Raw genomic sequence first — 17,948 nt, forward strand, 5'->3', positions numbered from 1 at the left:
AAGGCTGATTCAGAATCCAAGAAGGTTCTGGAATCGTTACCTTTTGTTGGAAATATTCTGTTTGGCACAGAATTAAATAACATTCTTGTGTCTGAAGCAGACTCCAAAAAGGTGAAGTTTCCTTCTTCATATAAGGCTAAACCCAGTTTTCCTGCTTTCCGGTCCTTTCGGGCCCAAGCTAAAGCAAAAGAAAAGGCTTACAGCAAACAGTCTCAGTCAGATAACTTAGTAAAACTAGGAAAAAACAGACTTGGTCAACCAGAAGCCCAGCTTCTAAACCAGAAGACAAACCATCAGTTTGATGGCGTGGGCCTCTACCTGGGGGTCCCAGGGTGGGAGGCCGACTTCTTAATTTTGCACAGGTTTGGAAAAATTCCACCACAGATACCTGGGTGCAAGAAGCAGTGTCTCAGGGTCATGTTTTTTCCTTCAGGAAGATACTTCCGCAAATATTTTTTGTACCAGCCCATCTCCAGTGGAATCGAAGAAGGCCGCTAGAGGATGTAGTACAAAAACTTCTGCAGTCAGGAGTAATAGTGCCAGTTCCTACTTCACAGAGGGGACGAGGTTTCTATACCAACCTGTTTTTATTTCAGAAGCCAAATGGATCATACTGACCTATTATCAATCTCAAGACTCTGAACAAATATATCTGGGTGCCTCGGTTCCATATGGAAACCTTACGGTCCATTATCCTGCCGATGGAGCTGGGGGACTTCATGGTGAACCTGGATATCCAGGATGCTTACTTTCATGTACCTATAGCACCTTCCCATCAGTGCTATCTCAGGTTTGCTATCCTCCAACAGCATTTCCAGTTTCAGGCTCTACCTTTTGGACTGGCTACAGCTCCCAGGGTATTTACTAAGATTATGGTAGTGATGGCAGCTCACCTTCTTCGTCAGGGGATAAGGATTTTCTTATATTTGGATGACTTGCTTATCCTGGCCCAGTCTCTGGAAACTCTGCAAAGTGACAATAGCCTGCCTACAGGCTCACGTCAAGCTCATAAATTGGGCAAAGTCCTCCTTAATCCTGTCACAATGGATGACGCATCTGTGGGCTGTGTTGGATACCAGTCTTCAGAGAATTTGTCTACCTCTGATCAAAATAACCTCATTACAAATGAGGGTTCAGGAATTGCTACACAGTCGGAGAATATCCATCCATGCAGCAATGCGAGTTTTGGTATCAATGGTCTCGACTTTCGATATGGCAGAATATCCTCAATCCCATTCGAGACCCCTTCACCATCTGGTTCTTTCCAAATGGAATGCACAGCATCAGACAATAAAAACTCAGACAATACTTTTTCTCAGGAAGTGCGTCGGTCTCTAGCCTGGTGGCTACAGACGTCCCATCTGGACAATGGTTGCCCCTTTTGGATCACAGATTGTTAAATTCTGACAACAGATGCAAGTCTTCAGGGCTGGGGAGCTGTGACAGGACAGTACTCATTCCAGGGACACTGGTCCAGGGAAGAAAGTCATCTGTCAATCAAAGTTCTGGAGCTTCGGGCCATATACATGGCACTTACCCAGGCGAAAGGAATACTCCACTGCAAGTCAATTCAGATTCATTCGGACAATGCCACTGCAGAAGCGTACCTCAATCACCAGGGAAGCACTCAAAGTAGAATGGCAATGAAGGAGGTAAGCCGCACAATAAAATGGGTGGAACTTCATCATCCAGCCATGTCAGCAGTGTTCATACCAGGAATCTTAAATTGGGAAGCGGACTTTCTCAGCAGACACGACATTCATGCAAACGAATTGGCTTTACTCCCAGAAGTCTTCCAGTTTCTGGTAAACAAGTGGGGTCTGCTGGAAGTGGATCTGATGGCTTCTCGTCAGAACAACAAAGTACTCAGGTACGAGTCAAGAACAAAGGATCCCAAAGTGATCTTCATGGATGCTCTATCCGTGAGATTTAATTTTAGTCTGGTTTATGTGTTTCCACCAATCTCTCTAGTACCCTAGAGTGATTTGAAAATTCAAACAGGAAAGGGGCGCCATGATACTAATAGCTCTGGCGTGGCCCATAAGAAATTGGTACACAGATCTGCAGAGGCTGTCTACGAATACTCCGTTCCTACTGCTTCAACATCCAGATCTGCTGATTTAGGGTCCCTGTCTATACAAACATCTGGATCGACTGTTTTTGACGGCGTGGTTCTTGAAACATCTGTCTTAAAGGCTAAAGGTTTTTCACAAGAGGTAATTCAGATGATGCTTATAGCAAGAAAGCCTTCCTCTGCTCGCTTCTATTACCGAATTTGGCATACATACTTTCAATGGTGCGCTGTCAAAAATTTGGATCCTAGGTCCTTCAGAGTTTCTAGAATTCTAGCTTTTCTTCAAGCAGGAATGACAAGGGCCTCCGTGTGGCTTCCTTGAAGGTACAAGTGTCAGCATTATTTGTATGGTTTCAAAAGAATTTTGCAAACCTACAGGATGTTTGCATGTTCTTCTAAGAAATGCTTCACATTCAACCTCCTTTTGTTCCTCCTACAGCTCCCTGGGATCTAGAATTAGTTCTCAGGACTCTTCAGGTTGCTCCAATTGAACCACTGAATCGTGTGGATCTCAAATGGTTGACAGCCAAAGTGCTTTTTCTTCTGGCAATTGCTTCAGCTAGAAGAGTATTAGATTTAAGGGCACAGATATAGTGGTTCTTCGAACCAGATCTGGATATCTTCATATGGTGGTCTCTAAGTTCCATCTTAATGAAGAAATAGTAGTTCTGGCTTTTCAGGGACCGGACTTTTCTACGGGAGATGCATCATTAGATGTAGTTCTTGCTTTAAGGATCTACATGGATCGTACCAGTGCAATAAGAAGGACAGACTCTCTTTTTATCCTGTATGGATTTCATAAGAGAGGATGGTCTGCTAATAAGCAAACTCTGGTGAGATGGCTTTGGATGACAATCTCAGAAGCGTACTCCCAAGCTGATCTCCCTATTCCGGAAAATGTTTCTGCCCACTCTGTAAGGCAGCTACGTGGTCATCCATTATTACATTCATTAGACATTATGCTGCATTTGGGCGTAGGATTCTCCTGTCTAATCAGGAGCATCATCTCCCTTAGTAATGCTTTGGTAAGTCCCAAGGTAGATCTTCTGGATCACTGTGGACCCTGATAGAGAAAGTACAGGTTATGGTAGACCTACCTAGATAACCGTCTTTCTCTGAAGTCCAGTATCTACAGGAATTGCACTTACTAACCTCTTCCTGTCCTTTGGTATGGAAGTGTGTGTATGTCTTCTCGCCTGAATAGGTCTCCCTCTCAGTCTGCTCCTGCCTTGAGCTTTGGAACCAACTGATTTGCCTGAGCCAGGAGGCGGGATATAGTGGGCTGCCCAGTGCATCCTTGGAGTCTGAAAAGCTTAACTGTTTGGTGCCAAATCCGCTGTCGCTACATCATATCCCAAGGTAGATCCTGTGGACTTCAGAGAAAGAAGTTTTTCTAGGTAGGTCTACCATAACCTGTGCTTTTCAGCTCAAAAATATCTCCAGGATCAGACCCTTTCTAACCCAGGATGCCACTAAGACCCTTATTCAATCACTGGTTATCTCCAGACTGGACTACTGTAATTTCCTCCTGACTGACATCCCTGACACATACCTCTATCCACTCCAATCTATCCTCAAAGCTGCTGCCCGACTCATCTTCCTCACCAAACACACTACATCCATCACCCCTCTCTTACAAGCCCTTCACTTCAGAATCCATTTGAAGCTTCTCACACTCACTTACAAAGCCCTCACCCAGTCCTCTCCCAGTTACATCTCTGACCTTATCTCCCTTTACACACCCACCTGTTCTCTTTGCTCTGCTAATGCATGCCTACTGATTAACTCCTACCTACAAGATTTCCACAAGCTGCTCCTTTTCTCTGGAATTCTCTACCTCTTCCCCTCAGACTCTCCACCTCTCTACAAAACTTCAAACGGGTTCTCAAGATACACTTCTTCACCAAACCCAGCCATCTCTCATCCTAAGCCCTCTGGGGCCCATGCTCACTTTCTGGCTCATCTGTGTCACCCATGTTTGTGTGACCCTCCCCTTTAGAATGTAAGCTTTCATGAGCAGGGCACTCTTCCCCATATGCTTTTAGGTCTCTTACTCAACCTATCTTCTTTTCAGTATTCCTTTTGACGGCACCAAATCCCTCCATTTTCTGCCATCTGATACTTATTTCAGTGCTGTTTACTGATGCAGCTATGTTTATATACCCTGTACTTGTCCTATATCGTATTGAATTGTAAGTCACTGTCTTCATGTTTTGCTTATTTGTTTACTCTGTAATTGGGCGCTGCAGATCCTATGTGGCACCCTATAAAGGATGATAATAATAATAATGATAATAATAATGGCCAGTGCTACTATAATCAAGTGTATGGCTATCTAAAATTATTTTTGTTTGAGGTCCTAATGACACTCTCAATGTTTTTCTCGCTCTGCTGACGTTATGTTGTACAGTGATAGAGAATAATAAGATTTTTATAATTAGGCTATTGCATGCTACTCTATTCTTTCTCTTATAATGGCTAAACTTTCATGGTGTGGTCAGTAACATCCTACATTTCACTTACTCTGTTTATAATCTGCAAATATATCTGATGTTGAATTGTAAGAGATCATGATCACATTTAACACTTCCACTTTGTTATATTTTCTCTTCTGATGAGTATCTGCTGGTTTGTATTTTAGGTTTCCATCCAATCATTTTGGCACCCTCATTGGGCTGCAGTCACTCCTCAGCGCAGTATTCGCTTTACTGCAAGAGCCTCTGTACAGGGCCATGCTTGGACCGCTCCATGGAAATGGATTCTGGGTAAGATTTGTGCAGTCTTATGATTTGCAGAGATAGTATAATCAGGATGCGATGGTAAGATAATTAGGGCCAGATTATAGGCGGGACGGCTGCCCAGGCTCCCCCACATTGGGGTACCCCCCACTGCAGCAAACTTTGCCCCGGCCCACTCTGCAGTGTCTGCAGCCTACCTGGCCAGCACCCAGCAATAGTGTAGTACCATGATTTGCGAGTGTTTGGGGAAGGGGATGGGGACTAATGCCGTGAAGTGCTTATCCCCAAAAGAGTCATGTGCCAGGTAGTGTCTCCCACTCCCGCTCTCTCTCTTTCCCTCTCTGACACCCTCTCTCTTGCACTCCCTCCCCATTTCTCTCTCTCCATGACACCCTCTTTCTCTCCCTCTCTCTCTTGCTCCACTCTCTATTTGCCTTGACCTCTTTCTCTCCTTGACAAGCTCTCTCTCTCCCTCACACCCTCTCTCTGTTACAGGTAGTGTCTCTCCAGCTCGCTCCAAATCCCTCCCTCCTGCTCCCCTATCTCTCTCTCCCTGACTCTCACCCCCTCTCCCTCCCTGACACCCTCTCTCTCGCACACGCTCCCCCTCCTTCTCTCCGACACCCTCTCTCTCTCTGTCTCCCTCTATTTCTCTCCCTGACATGCTGTCTCTCTCTCTGCCCCCCTCTCTCTCTCCTACTCACTCCCCATCCCTCTGTCTCTCCTCTCTCTCTCTCCCTGACATGCTTTCTCTCTTGTACCCCTCTCTCTCTGTCTCCCGGACACCGTTTATCTCCTGCTCTCTCTCTCTCTCCCCCTCTCTTGCCCCCTCTCCCTTTTTCTCTCCCACTCTCTCTCTCTCCCATACACCCTCTCTCTTGCTCCCCTTGCTCTCTTCCTGACAGTTTCTCTCATTTTCCACTCTATCTTCCTGTTATTCCCTCTTTCCCTGATACTCCCTCTCTCTCTCTGCCCCCCTATCTTTCTCCCTCTCTTTCTAACTACTCTTTCTCCCTCCCTGAAACTTTATCTTTCTCAGACACCCTCTCTTTTGGTCCTCCCTCTTTCTCCCTAATACACACTCCCCCCCCCCCCCCCCCCTTTTCTCTCTCTCTTTCTTCCTTTCTCCCTGACACCTTCTTTGTCCCTATCTCAGTCCCCTCACTCTCTTGTCTGCTACCTTAAGTGGCATGGTAATGACAGCGGTGGAGGGCAGAGTCAGTTGTATTGGGCCCCCACTCCTTTGTTGCCCCATGGCCCTCACTAAACTTAATCCAGCTCTGGAGATAATATAATTTTTAAACAAAATCAAAAATAATTTGCTCAAAATGTATGTATGTGTCTGAGGGTGGGTGGAGAGCGTGCCTCAGATATGGGAGTGGGATTTATACCTGTGAAGGAAAAGCAAGTGGGGGGAACCTGTGTGGGGGAAGGGGGGGATTTTGAAGCTGATGGGAAGAGATGAGAGGGGGAGTTGGGGTACTGCAGATGGGGGGTTTGGAGCTATGAGGGGAGCCTGTTTGAGGATGGGGGAAGGGGATCATGGGTCCAACAGATGAGGGGTTTGAAGCTGTGAGGGAAACCTGTTTGAGGTCGTGGAAGCTGCAGATGGGGATAGGTGGGTTTGGAGATGTGAGGAGTACCTGTCTGAATAGGGGAGGGAGGGGGGAGGCAGTCGAGCAGAGTTTGGAGCTGTTGGAGGAAAGGAAGAAAGGAGGAGTAAAAGGAAGGAGCGGGGCCACCAGCCCAGAGAAATAAGGCACTGACTTACCGTACATGTGTCGCTCTCTGAGGTGCCGCGCTGTTCTGCCTGGGTGGGTTCCAGGAACTAGTGACTCAAAGCCGCAAGCTGCCAGTGCCTGTCAGAATGTTGAGTGATGCGCTGCTGGGGGCGGGGCCGCATGTAGGACTTGCAGTACACTCTGCTGACTAGAGCGCTGAGAATAGTAGCGCAGCCTGGGTAGGGTAGAGCCTTACGCTGCACTCAATACAGTACCCTTAACACCCTAATCATGTCCCACTACTGTATCCTTACCCCTCTACCCCTGCGCCCACTACTGTACCCATACTCCTGAACTTTGCATTAACCACTATACCCTTACCTCTGCACTCACTACTGCACCCGTACCCCTAACTCTGCACCTACTACAGTACACTTACCACTCTGCCACTACACCCACTACTGTACCTGTACCCCTACCTTACACCTACTACTGTACACATACCCCCCGAACCTACTACTGTACCCTTATCCACTAACTCTGCACACAGTATTGTAACCTTGCTCCCCTAACCCTACACTCACTGGGCCTAATTCAGATCTTATCGCAGCAGCAAATTTGTTAGTAATTGGGCAAAACCATGTCCACTGCAGGAGGGGCAGATATAACATGTGCAGAGAGGGTTAGATTTGGGTGGGGTGTGTTCAATCTGAAATCTAAATTGCAATGTAAAAATAAAGCAGCCAGTATTTACTCTGCACAGAAACAAAATAACCCACCAAATCTAACTTTCTCTGCAAATGTTTTGTACTCTTACCTTTCAACCCTGCACCCAATTCTGTGTCCTAAACACCTTAGCCTTGCACCCACTACTGAACCCATACCCCCTAACCCTGCACTTTGTCCCTAGTACTGAGTCTTACAGCCCTATACTGCCCCCTCACTCCAAAGCACTGCACCCCTGGAGAGAAGTTCCTACTGTTGCCACCCGGTGCCCGGTCCTGGGATGGGTGTCAGTGCTGGTCATATCACTGCTGCGCTCCCTCCCGTCACACGGCGATGTTGCTCACCTCTCCGGTAAAAACCCTGGGAAGGGGCACAGTCCCAGCACATAACTGACAGCCTCAACAACCAATCACCGTAGCTGTGCATGGACAATCCCAGGCAAAGAGAACCTAGGGCCTAATTCAGGGTTGATTGCAAAAGCAATACTTTCTCTATATAACATATATAACATGTGCAGACAGAGTTAGATTTTGGTGGGTTATTTTGTTTCTGTGCAAGGTAAATACTGTCTGCTTTATTTTTACACTGTAACATAGTCGGTGAGGTTGAAAAAATAAGAATTTACTTACCGATAATTCTATTTCTCGTAGTCCGTAGTGGATGCTGGGAACTCCGTATGGACCATGGGGAATAGCGGCTCCGCAGGAGACTGGGCACAAAAGTAAAGCTTTAGGACTACCTGGTGTGCACTGGCTCCTCCCCCTATGACCCTCCTCCAAGCCTCAGTTAGGATACTGTGCCCGGACGAGCGTACACAATAAGGAAGGATCTTTAATCCCGGGTAAGACTCATACCAGCCACACCAATCACACCGTACAACCTGTGATCTGAACCCAGTTAACAGCATGATAACAGAGGAGCCTCTGAAAAGATGGCTCACAACAACAATAACCCGATTTTTGTAACAATAACTATGTACAAGTATTGCAGACAATCCGCACTTGGGATGGGCGCCCAGCATCCACTACGGACTACGAGAAATAGAATTATCGGTAAGTAAATTCTTATTTTCTCTGACGTCCTAGTGGATGCTGGGAACTCCGTAAGGACCATGGGGATTATACCAAAGCTCCCAAACGGGCGGGAGAGTGCGGATGACTCTGCAGCACCGAATGAGAGAACTCCAGGTCCTCCTCAGCCAGGGTATCAAATTTGTAGAATTTAGCAAACGTGTTTGCCCCTGACCAAGTAGCAGCTCGGCAAAGTTGTAAAGCCGAGACCCCTCGGGCAGCCGCCCAAGATGAGCCCACCTTCCTTGTGGAATGGGCTTTTACAGATTTTGGCTGTGGCAGGCCTGCCACAGAATGTGCAAGCTGAATTGTACTACAAATCCAACGAGCAATAGTCTGCTTAGAAGCAGGAGCACCCAACTTGTTGGGTGCATACAGGATAAACAGCGAGTCAGATTTTCTGACTCCAGCCGTCCTGGAAACATATATTTTCAGGGCCCTGACTACGTCCAGCAACTTGGAGTCCTCCAAGTCCCCCGTAGCCGCAGGTACCACAATAGGCTGGTTCAGGTGAAACGCTGAAACCACCTTAGGGAGAAATTGAGGACGAGTCCTCAATTCTGCCCTATCCGTATGAAATATTAGGTAAGGGCTTTTATAGGACAAAGCCGCTAATTCTGACACGCGCCTGGCTGAAGCCAGGGCCAACAGCATTACCACTTTCCATGTGAGATATTTTAAGTCCACAGTGATAAGGGGTTCGAACCAATGTGACTTTAGGAACCCCAAAACCACATTGAGATCCCAAGGTGCCACCGGAGGCACAAAAGGAGGCTGTATATGCAGTACCCCTTTGACAAACGTCTGAACTTCAGGAACTGAAGCCAGCTCTTTTTGGAAGAAAATCGACAAGGCCGAAATTTGAACCTTAATGGACCCTAATTTTAGGCCCATAGACAGTCCTGTTTGCAGGAAATGCAGGAAACGACCCAGTTGAAATTCCTCTGTAGGGGCCTTACTGGCCTCGCACCACGCAACATATTTACGCCAAATACGATGATAATGTTGTGCGGTTACTTCCTTCCTGGCCTTGATCAGGGTAGGGATAACTTCATCCGGAATGCCTTTTTCCTTCAGGATCCGGCGTTCAACCGCCATGCCGTCAAACGCAGCCGCGGTAAGTCTTGGAACAGACAGGGTCCCTGCTGGAGCAGGTCCCTTCTTAGAGGTAGAGGCCACGGGTCCTCTGTGAGCATCTCTTGAAGTTCCGGGTACCAAGTCCTTCTTGGCCAATCCGGAGCCACGAGTATAGTTCTTACTCCTCTCCGTCTTATAATTCTCAGTACCTTGGGTATGAGAGGCAGAGGAGGGAACACATACACTGACTGGTACACCCACGGTGTTACCAGAGCGTCCACCGCTATTGCCTGAGGGTCTCTTGACCTGGCGCAATACCGGTCTAGTTTTTTGTTGAGACGGGACGCCATCATGTCCACCTTTGGTTTTTCCCAACGGTTTACAGTCATGTGGAAGACTTCTGGATGAAGTCCCCACTCTCCCGGGTGGAGGTCGTGTCTGCTGTGGAAGTCTGCTTCCCAGTTGTCCACTCCCGGAATGAACACTGCTGACAGTGCTATCACATGATTTTCCGCCCAGCGAAGAATCCTTGCAGCTTCTGCCATTGCCCTCCTGCTTCTCGTGCCGCCCTGTCTGTTTACGTGGGCGACTGCCGTGATGTTGTCCGACTGGATCAACACCGGCTGACCCTGAAGCAGAGGTCTTGCTTGGCTTAGAGCATTGTAAATGGCCCTTAGTTCCAGGATATTTATGTGAAGTGACGTTTCCAGGCTTGACCACAAGCCCTGAAAATTTCTTCCCTGTGTGACTGCTCCCCAGCCTCTCAGGCTGGCATCCGTGGTCACCAGGATCCAGTCCTGAATGCCGAATCTGCGGCCCTCTAGAAGATGAGCACTCTGCAACCACCACAGGAGAGACACTCCTGTCCTTGGGGACAGGGTTATCCGCTGATGCATGTGAAGATGCGATCCGGACCATTTGTCCAGCAGATCCCACTGAAATGTTCTTGCGTGGAATCTGCCGAATGGAATCGCTTCGTAGGAAGCCACCATTTTTCCCAGGACCCTTGTGCATTGATGCACTGAGACCCGGTCTGGTTTCAGGAGGTTTCTGACTAACTCGGATAACTCCCTGGCTTTTTCTTCCGGAAGAAACACCTTTTTCTGGACTGTGTCCAGAATCATTCCTAGGAACAGCAGACGTGTCGTCGGAATCAGCTGTGATTTTGGGATATTTAGAATCCACCCGTGCTGTCGTAACACTACTAGAGATAGTGCTACTCCGACTACTAACCGTTCCTTGGATCTTGCCCTTATCAGGAGATCGTCCAAGTAAGGGATAATTAAGACGCCTTCTCTTCGAAGAAGTATCATCATTTCGGCCATTACCTTGGTAAAGACCCGGGGTGCCGTGGACAATCCAAACGGCAGCGTCTGAAACTGATAGTGACAGTTCTGTACCACAAACCTGAGGTACCCTTGGTGAGAAGGGTAAATTGGGACATGGAGGTAAGCATCCTTGATGTCCAGAGACACCATATAGTCCCCTTCTTCCAGGTTCGCGATCACTGCTCTGAGTGACTCCATCTTGAACTTGAACCTTTGTATGTAAGTGTTCAAAGATTTCAGATTTAAAATAGGTCTCACCGAGCCGTCCGGCTTCGGTACCACAAACAGCGTTGAATAATACCCCTTGCCCTGTTGCAGGAGGGGTACCTTGATTATCACCTGCTGAGAATACAGCTTGTGAATGGCCTCCAATACCGCCTCCCTGTCGGAGGGAGACGTCGGTAAAGCAGACTTTAGGAACCGGCGAGGGGGAGGTGTCTCGAATTCCAATTTGTACCCCTGAGATACCACCTGAAGGACCCAGGGGTCTACCTGCGAGTGAGCCCACTGCGCGCTGAAATTCTTGAGACGTGCCCCCACCGTGCCTAAGTCCGCTTGTAAAGCCCCAGCGTCATGCTGAGGACTTGGCAGAAGCGGGAGAGGGCTTCTGTTCTTGGGGATTGGCTGTCTGTTGCAGCCTTTTTCCCCTTCCTCTGCCCCGGGGCAGAAATGAGGAGCCTTTCGCTCGCTTGCCCTTATGGGGACGAAAGGACTGCGCCTGATAATACGGCGTCTTCTTATGTTGAGAGGCGACCTGGGGTAAAAATGTGGATTTCCCAGCTGTTGCCGTGGCCACCAGATCTGACAGACCTACCCCAAATAACTCCTCCCCTTTATAAGGCAATACTTCCATATGCCGTTTGGAATCCGCATCACCTGACCACTGTCGCGTCCATAACCCTCTTCTGGCAGAAATGGACAGCGCACTTACTCTTGATGCCAGTCGGCAAATATCCCGCTGTGCATCACGCATATATAGAAATGCATCTTTTAAATGCTCTATAGTCAGTAATATACTGTCCCTGTCTAGGGTATCAATATTTTCAGAAATGGAGAGAGATTGCGCTCACTGGGAAAGGTTGGGGATGAGTGCTGCTTGACCTGGAGGTGTCCTACCCCCTGTTTGCAGAAATTGTTGGAAGGATTAGGTCAGCGCGCTCTGGGGATGTGTGTTGAGGAGGGGGGGGGGGGGGGGGGGGGGAAACGGGAAGGGGGGGATTGTTTTTGTGTTTGTATAGGGATGTCTATAATGTATGTCTCTCATTCGGGTGCAATGATGTCTCGTGAGACAAAATTGGGTTATTAATATTTATTGGGTGTATAACGTGGGTGGGTCCCCTCTTCAGGTATGTCTTGCAGACTACCCTTTCTGGGTGTACCTTCCTAGACGGTACACCTATGGTGGGGCCCTTATAGTCAGTATGTCCAATTACCACTATCAGGTGTGTCTTGCAGACCACCCTTTATGTGTATACCCTCCTGATGGTATACTTTCTCAGAAGGACCCCAGCTGGGGTTAATGTCGGGTGTCCCTGTTTATGGGTCACCTTTACCATAGGTGTGGTGAGCCTATGTGCTTCTGGTGGGTATGATTATTTGTGTGGTGTTATTGTTCTGACAGTTTGCGGCGTCCCGCCTGTCAGACTCTGGGTTTTCGGCTTTGGGTAGCGGGTATGGGGCTGTAAGATCTCACCTTCCGCCGGGGACGAATCTGGAGCGTTTGTCGCCGGTGTCTGTAGTCCCGTGCCCGCTTCCTTCGTTGCCTCCGTGTGTCTTTTCTGTGGCGCTGGTTCCCGTCCCTGCAGCAGGCACCGCGTCTATCTCCTGCTTCCGGGGTCCCGTCTGCTCGTTCCTGATGGCCGCGTCACGTGCAGTGTCACGTGAGCGGGCGATGCAGGTCCAGAGCCGTGTGTAACTCCTTCTCCGGACGGAGAAGGGTATGCTCGAAGTATGGGGAAAAGTCTGTGTGTATGTCAGGTCTCAGGTATCCAACGCGTTTCAGCTTACAAGCCTTTTTCTAGGATCCCCCCCTTCCCGTTTCCCCCCCCCCCCTCCTCAACACACATCCCCAGAGCGCGCTGACCTAATCCTTCCAACAATTTATCAATATTTTCAGTCAGGGAATCCGACCACGCCAAACCAGCACTGCACATCCAGGCTGAGGCGATTGCTGGTCGCAGTATAACACCAGTATGTGTGTAAATACATTTTAGGATACCTTCCTGCTTTCTATCAGCAGGATCCTTAAGGGCGGCCGTCTCAGGAGAGGGTAGAGCCACCTGTTTTGATAAGCGTGTGAGCGCTTTATCCACCCTAGGGGGTGTTTCACAACGCGCCCTAATCTCTGGCGGGAAAGGATATAATGCCAATAATTTTTTAGGAATTATCAGTTTTTTATCGGGGGAAACCCACGCTTCATCACACACCTCATTTAATTCCTCAGATTCAGGAAAAACTACAGGTAGTTTTTTCTCACCGAACATAATACCCTTTTTAGTGGTATTAGTATTATCAGAAATATGTAAAACATTTTTCATTGCCTCAATCATGTAACGTGTGGCCCTACTGGAAGTCACGTTTGTCTCTTCACCGTCGACACTGGAGTCAGTATCCGTGTCGACGTCTGTATCTACCATCTGAGGTAACGGGCGTTTTAGAGCCCCTGATGGCTTTTGAGACGCCTGGACAGGCACAAGCTGAGTAGCCGGCTGTCTTATGTCGTCAACTGTCTTTTGCAAAGAGCTGACACTGTCACGTAATTCCTTCCATAAGATCATCCACTCAGGTGTCGACTCCCTAGGGGGTGACATCTCTATTATAGGCAATTGCCCCGCCTCCACCTCATTTTCCTCCTCATACATGTCGACACAACGTACCGACACACAGCACACACACAGGGAATGCTCTGACAGAGGACAGGACCCCACTAGCCCTTTGGGGAGACAGACGGAGAGTATGCCAGCACACACCAGAGCGCTATATATATATACAGGGATAACCTTAAATAAGTGTTTTTCCCCCTTATAGCTGCTCTTTGTAATTATTACGCCAATTAGTGCCCCCCTCTCTTTTTTACCCTGTTTCTGTAGTGCAGGACTGCAGGAGAGAGTCAGGGAGACGTCCTTCCAGCGGAGCTGTGAGGGAAAATGGCGCCTGTGTGCTGAGGAGATAGGCTCCGCCCCCTTCTCGGCGGCCTTTTCTCCCGCTTTTATGTGGAATCTGGCAGGGGTTAAAATTCATCCATATAGCCCTGGGGGCTATATGTGATGTATTTTCGCCAGCCAAGGTGTTTCTATTGCTGCTCAGAGCGCCCCCCCCCTAGCGCCCTGCACCCTCAGTGACCGGAGTGTGAAGTGTGCTGAGGAGCAATGGCGCACAGCTGCAGTGCTGTGCGCTACCTTGGTGAAGACAGGATGTCTTCTGCCGCCGATTTTCCGGACCTCTTCTTGCTTCTGGCTCTGTAAGGGGGCCGGCGGCGCGGCTCTGGGACCGGACTCCGAGGCTGGGCCTGTGTTCGGTCCCTCTGGAGCTAATGGTGTCCAGTAGCCTAAGAAGCCCAATCCACTCTGCACGCAGGTGAGTTCGCTTCTTCTCCCCTTAGTCCCTCGATGCAGTGAGCCTGTTGCCAGCAGGTCTCACTGAAAATAAAAAACCTAAAACTAAACTTTCACTAAGAGCTCAGGAGAGCCCCTAGTGTGCACCCTTCTCGGTCGGGCACAAAAATCTAACAGAGGCTTGGAGGAGGGTCATAGGGGGAGGAGCCAGTGCACACCAGGTAGTCCTAAAGCTTTACTTTTGTGCCCAGTCTCCTGCGGAGCCGCTATTCCCCATGGTCCATACGGAGTTCCCAGCATCCACTAGGACGTCAGAGAAAATAAGAATTTACTTACCGATAATTCTATTTCTCGGAGTCCGTAGTGGATGCTGGGGTTCCTGAAAGGACCATGGGGAATAGCGGCTCCGCAGGAGACAGGGCACAAAAAGTAAAGCTTTTCCAGATCAGGTGGTGTGCACTGGCTCCTCCCCCTATGACCCTCCTCCAGACTCCAGTTAGGTACTGTGCCCGGACGAGCGTACACAATAAGGGAGGATTTTGAATCCCGGGTAAGACTCATACCAGCCACACCAATCACACCGTACAACTTGTGATCTAAACCCAGTTAACAGTATGATAACAAAAGGAGCCTCTGAAAGACGGCTTCCTACAACAATAACCCGATTTTTGTAACAATAACTATGTACAAGTATTGCAGAATAATCCGCACTTGGGATGGGCGCCCAGCATCCACTACGGACTCCGAGAAATAGAATTATCGGTAAGTAAATTCTTATTTTCTCTATCGTCCTAGTGGATGCTGGGGTTCCTGAAAGGACCATGGGGATTATACCAAAGCTCCCAAACGGGCGGGAGAGTGCGGATGACTCTGCAGCACCGAATGAGAGAACTCCAGGTCCTCTTTTGCCAGGGTATCAAATTTGTAAAATTTTACAAACGTGTTCTCCCCCGACCACGTAGCTGCTCGGCAGAGTTGTAATGCCGAGACCCCTCGGGCAGCCGCCTAAGATGAGCCCACCTTCCTTGTGGAATGGGCATTTACATATTTTTTGCTGTGGCAAGCCTGCCACAGAATGTGCAAGCTGAATTGTACTACAAATCCAACGAGCAATAGTCTGCTTAGAAGCAGGAGCACCCAGCTTGTTGGGTGCATACAGGATAAACAGCAAGTCAGATTTCCTGACTCCAGCCGACCTGGAAACTATATTTTCAGGGTCCTGACAACATCCAGCAACTTGGAGTCCTCCAAGTCCCTAGTAGCCGCAGGCACCACAATAAGCTGGTTCAGGTGAAACGCTGACACCACCTTAGGGAGAAACTGGGGACGAGTCCACAGCTTTGCTCTGTCCGAATGGACAATCAGATATGGCTTTGTGAGATAAAGCCGCCAATTCTGACACTCGCCTGGCCGAGGCCAGGACCAACAGCATGGTCACTTTCCATGTGAGATATATCAAATCCACAGATTTGAGTTGTTTAAAACAATGTGATTTTAGGAATCCCAAACTACGTTGAGATCGCCCAGTGCCACCGGAGACATCAAAAAGGGGTTGTATATGCAGTACTCCCTTAACAACTTCTGGACTTCAGGAACTGAAGCCAATTTCTTTCTGGAAGAAAATCGACCGGTCGAAATTTGAACCTTAATGGACCCCAATTTGAGACCCATATACACTCCTGCTTGCAGGAAATGTAGGAATTAACCTAGTTGAAATTCTTCCGTGGAGCCTTCCTGGCCTCACACCATGGAACATATTTTCACCTAAGCGGTGATAATGTTGTGCGGTCACCTCCTTCCTGGCTCTGACCAGGGTAGGGATGACCTCTTCCGGAATGCCTTTTTCCCTTAGGATCCGGCGTTCACCCGCCCTGGCGTCAACGCAACTGCGGTAAGTCATGGAACAGACATGATTCTTGCTGAATCAAGATCCTTTCTAGTATCTCTTGAAGTTCCGGGTACCAAGTTCTTCTTGGCCCAAACCGGAACCCCGAGTATAGTTCTTACTCCTCTCCTTCCTATCATTCTCCATACACTGGGTATGAAAGGCAGAGGAGGGAACACATACACCGACTGGTACACCCACGGTGTTACCAGAGCGTCCCAGCTATTGCCTGAGGGTCTCTAGACCTGGCGCTTCATGTGGGACGCCATCATAACCACCTTTGGTCTTTCCCAACGGTTTACAAACATGTGGAAACTTCCAGATGAAGTTCCCACTTTTCCGGGTGGAATTCATTTATGCTGAGGAAATCTTCCTAGTTGTCCACTCCCGGAATGAACACTGCTGACAGTGTTATCACATGATCTTTCGCCCAGCGAAGAATCCTTGCTGTCATTGCCCTCCTGCTTCTTGTGCCGCCCCGTCTGTTTACGTGGGCGACTGCCATGATGATGTCCTACTGGATCAGCACCGGTTGACTTTGAAGCAGAGGTCTTCCTAGGCTCAGAGCATCGTAAATTGCCCTTAGCTCCAGTATATTCATGTGGAGAGAAATCTCCAGACTTGACCACACTTCCTTGGAAATTTCTTCCTTGTGTGACTGTTCCCCAGCCTCTCAGGCTGGCATCCGTGGTCACCAGAACACAGTCCTGAATGTGCTGCCCTCTAGAAGATGAGCACTCTGCAGCCCCCACAGAAGAGACACCCTTGTCCTTGGAGACAGGGTTATCCGCTGATGCATCTGAAGATGCGATCCGGACCATTCGTCCAGCAAATCCCCCTGAAAAGTTTTTGCGTGAGATCTGCCGAATGGAATCGCTTCGTAAGAAGCCACCATTTTTCCCAGGACTCCTGTGCATTGATGCACTGATACTTGGCCTGGATTTAGGAGGTTTCTGACTAGGTCGGATAACTCCCTGGCTTTCCCCTCCAGGAGAAATACCTCTTTCTGGACTATGCCCAGAATCATTCCTAGGAACAGCAGACGTATCATCGGAAAACAGCTGCGATTTTTGGAATATTTAGAATCCACTCGTGCTGTCGTAGAACTACTTTAGATAGTTTTTTTCCGACCTCCAACTGTTCTCTGGAAACTTGTCCCTTTCAGGATATCGTCCAAGTAAGGGATAATTTAGATGCCTTTCTTCTTTTAAGAATCATCTTTTCGGCCATTACCTTGGTAAAGGCCCGGGGTGCCGTGGATAATTCAACGGCAGCGTCTGAAACTGATATTGACAGTTCTGTATCACGAACCAGAGGTACCCTTGTTGAGAAGGGCAAATTTGGACATGGAGGTAATCCTTGATGTCCAGGGACACCATATAGTCCCCTTTTTTCCGGTTCTCTATCACTGCTCTGAGTGACTCCATCTTGATTTGAACCTTTTTATGTAAGTGTTCAAAGATTTCAGATTTAGACTATGTCTCACCAAGCCGTCTGGCTTCAGTACCACAATATAGTGTGGAGGACTAATACCCTTTTCCTTGTTGTAGGAGGGGTACTTTGATTATCACCTGCTGGAAATACAGCTTGTGAATTTTTTCCCAATACTGCCTCCTTGTCGGAGGGAGCCGTTGGTAAAGCAGGCTTCAGGAACCTGCGAGGAAAAAATGTCTCGACTCTCCAATCTGTACCCCTGGGATAATACTTGTATGATCTAGGGGTCAACTTGCGAGTGATCCCACTGCGCGCTGAGACTCTTGAGACTACCCCCCCAC

The 17,948-nt window shown here is 48.5% G+C and overlaps 1 protein-coding gene across 1 annotated transcript in view; it reads left to right on the forward strand.

Annotated features, from left to right (window-relative positions):
* Positions 1-17,948, forward strand: part of SLC43A1 (solute carrier family 43 member 1) — a 228,194-nt gene that overhangs the window by 184,347 nt on the left and 25,899 nt on the right. Inside the window, exon 14 of the mRNA XM_063958575.1 lies at positions 4,716-4,839. Coding sequence (XP_063814645.1) covers positions 4,716-4,839 — 124 coding nt within the window. The remainder of the gene's footprint in view (positions 1-4,715; positions 4,840-17,948) is intronic.

The sequence above is a fragment of the Pseudophryne corroboree genome, chromosome 3, assembly GCF_028390025.1.
Source record: "Pseudophryne corroboree isolate aPseCor3 chromosome 3, aPseCor3.hap2, whole genome shotgun sequence".
NCBI classification, from domain to species: domain Eukaryota; kingdom Metazoa; phylum Chordata; class Amphibia; order Anura; family Myobatrachidae; genus Pseudophryne; species Pseudophryne corroboree.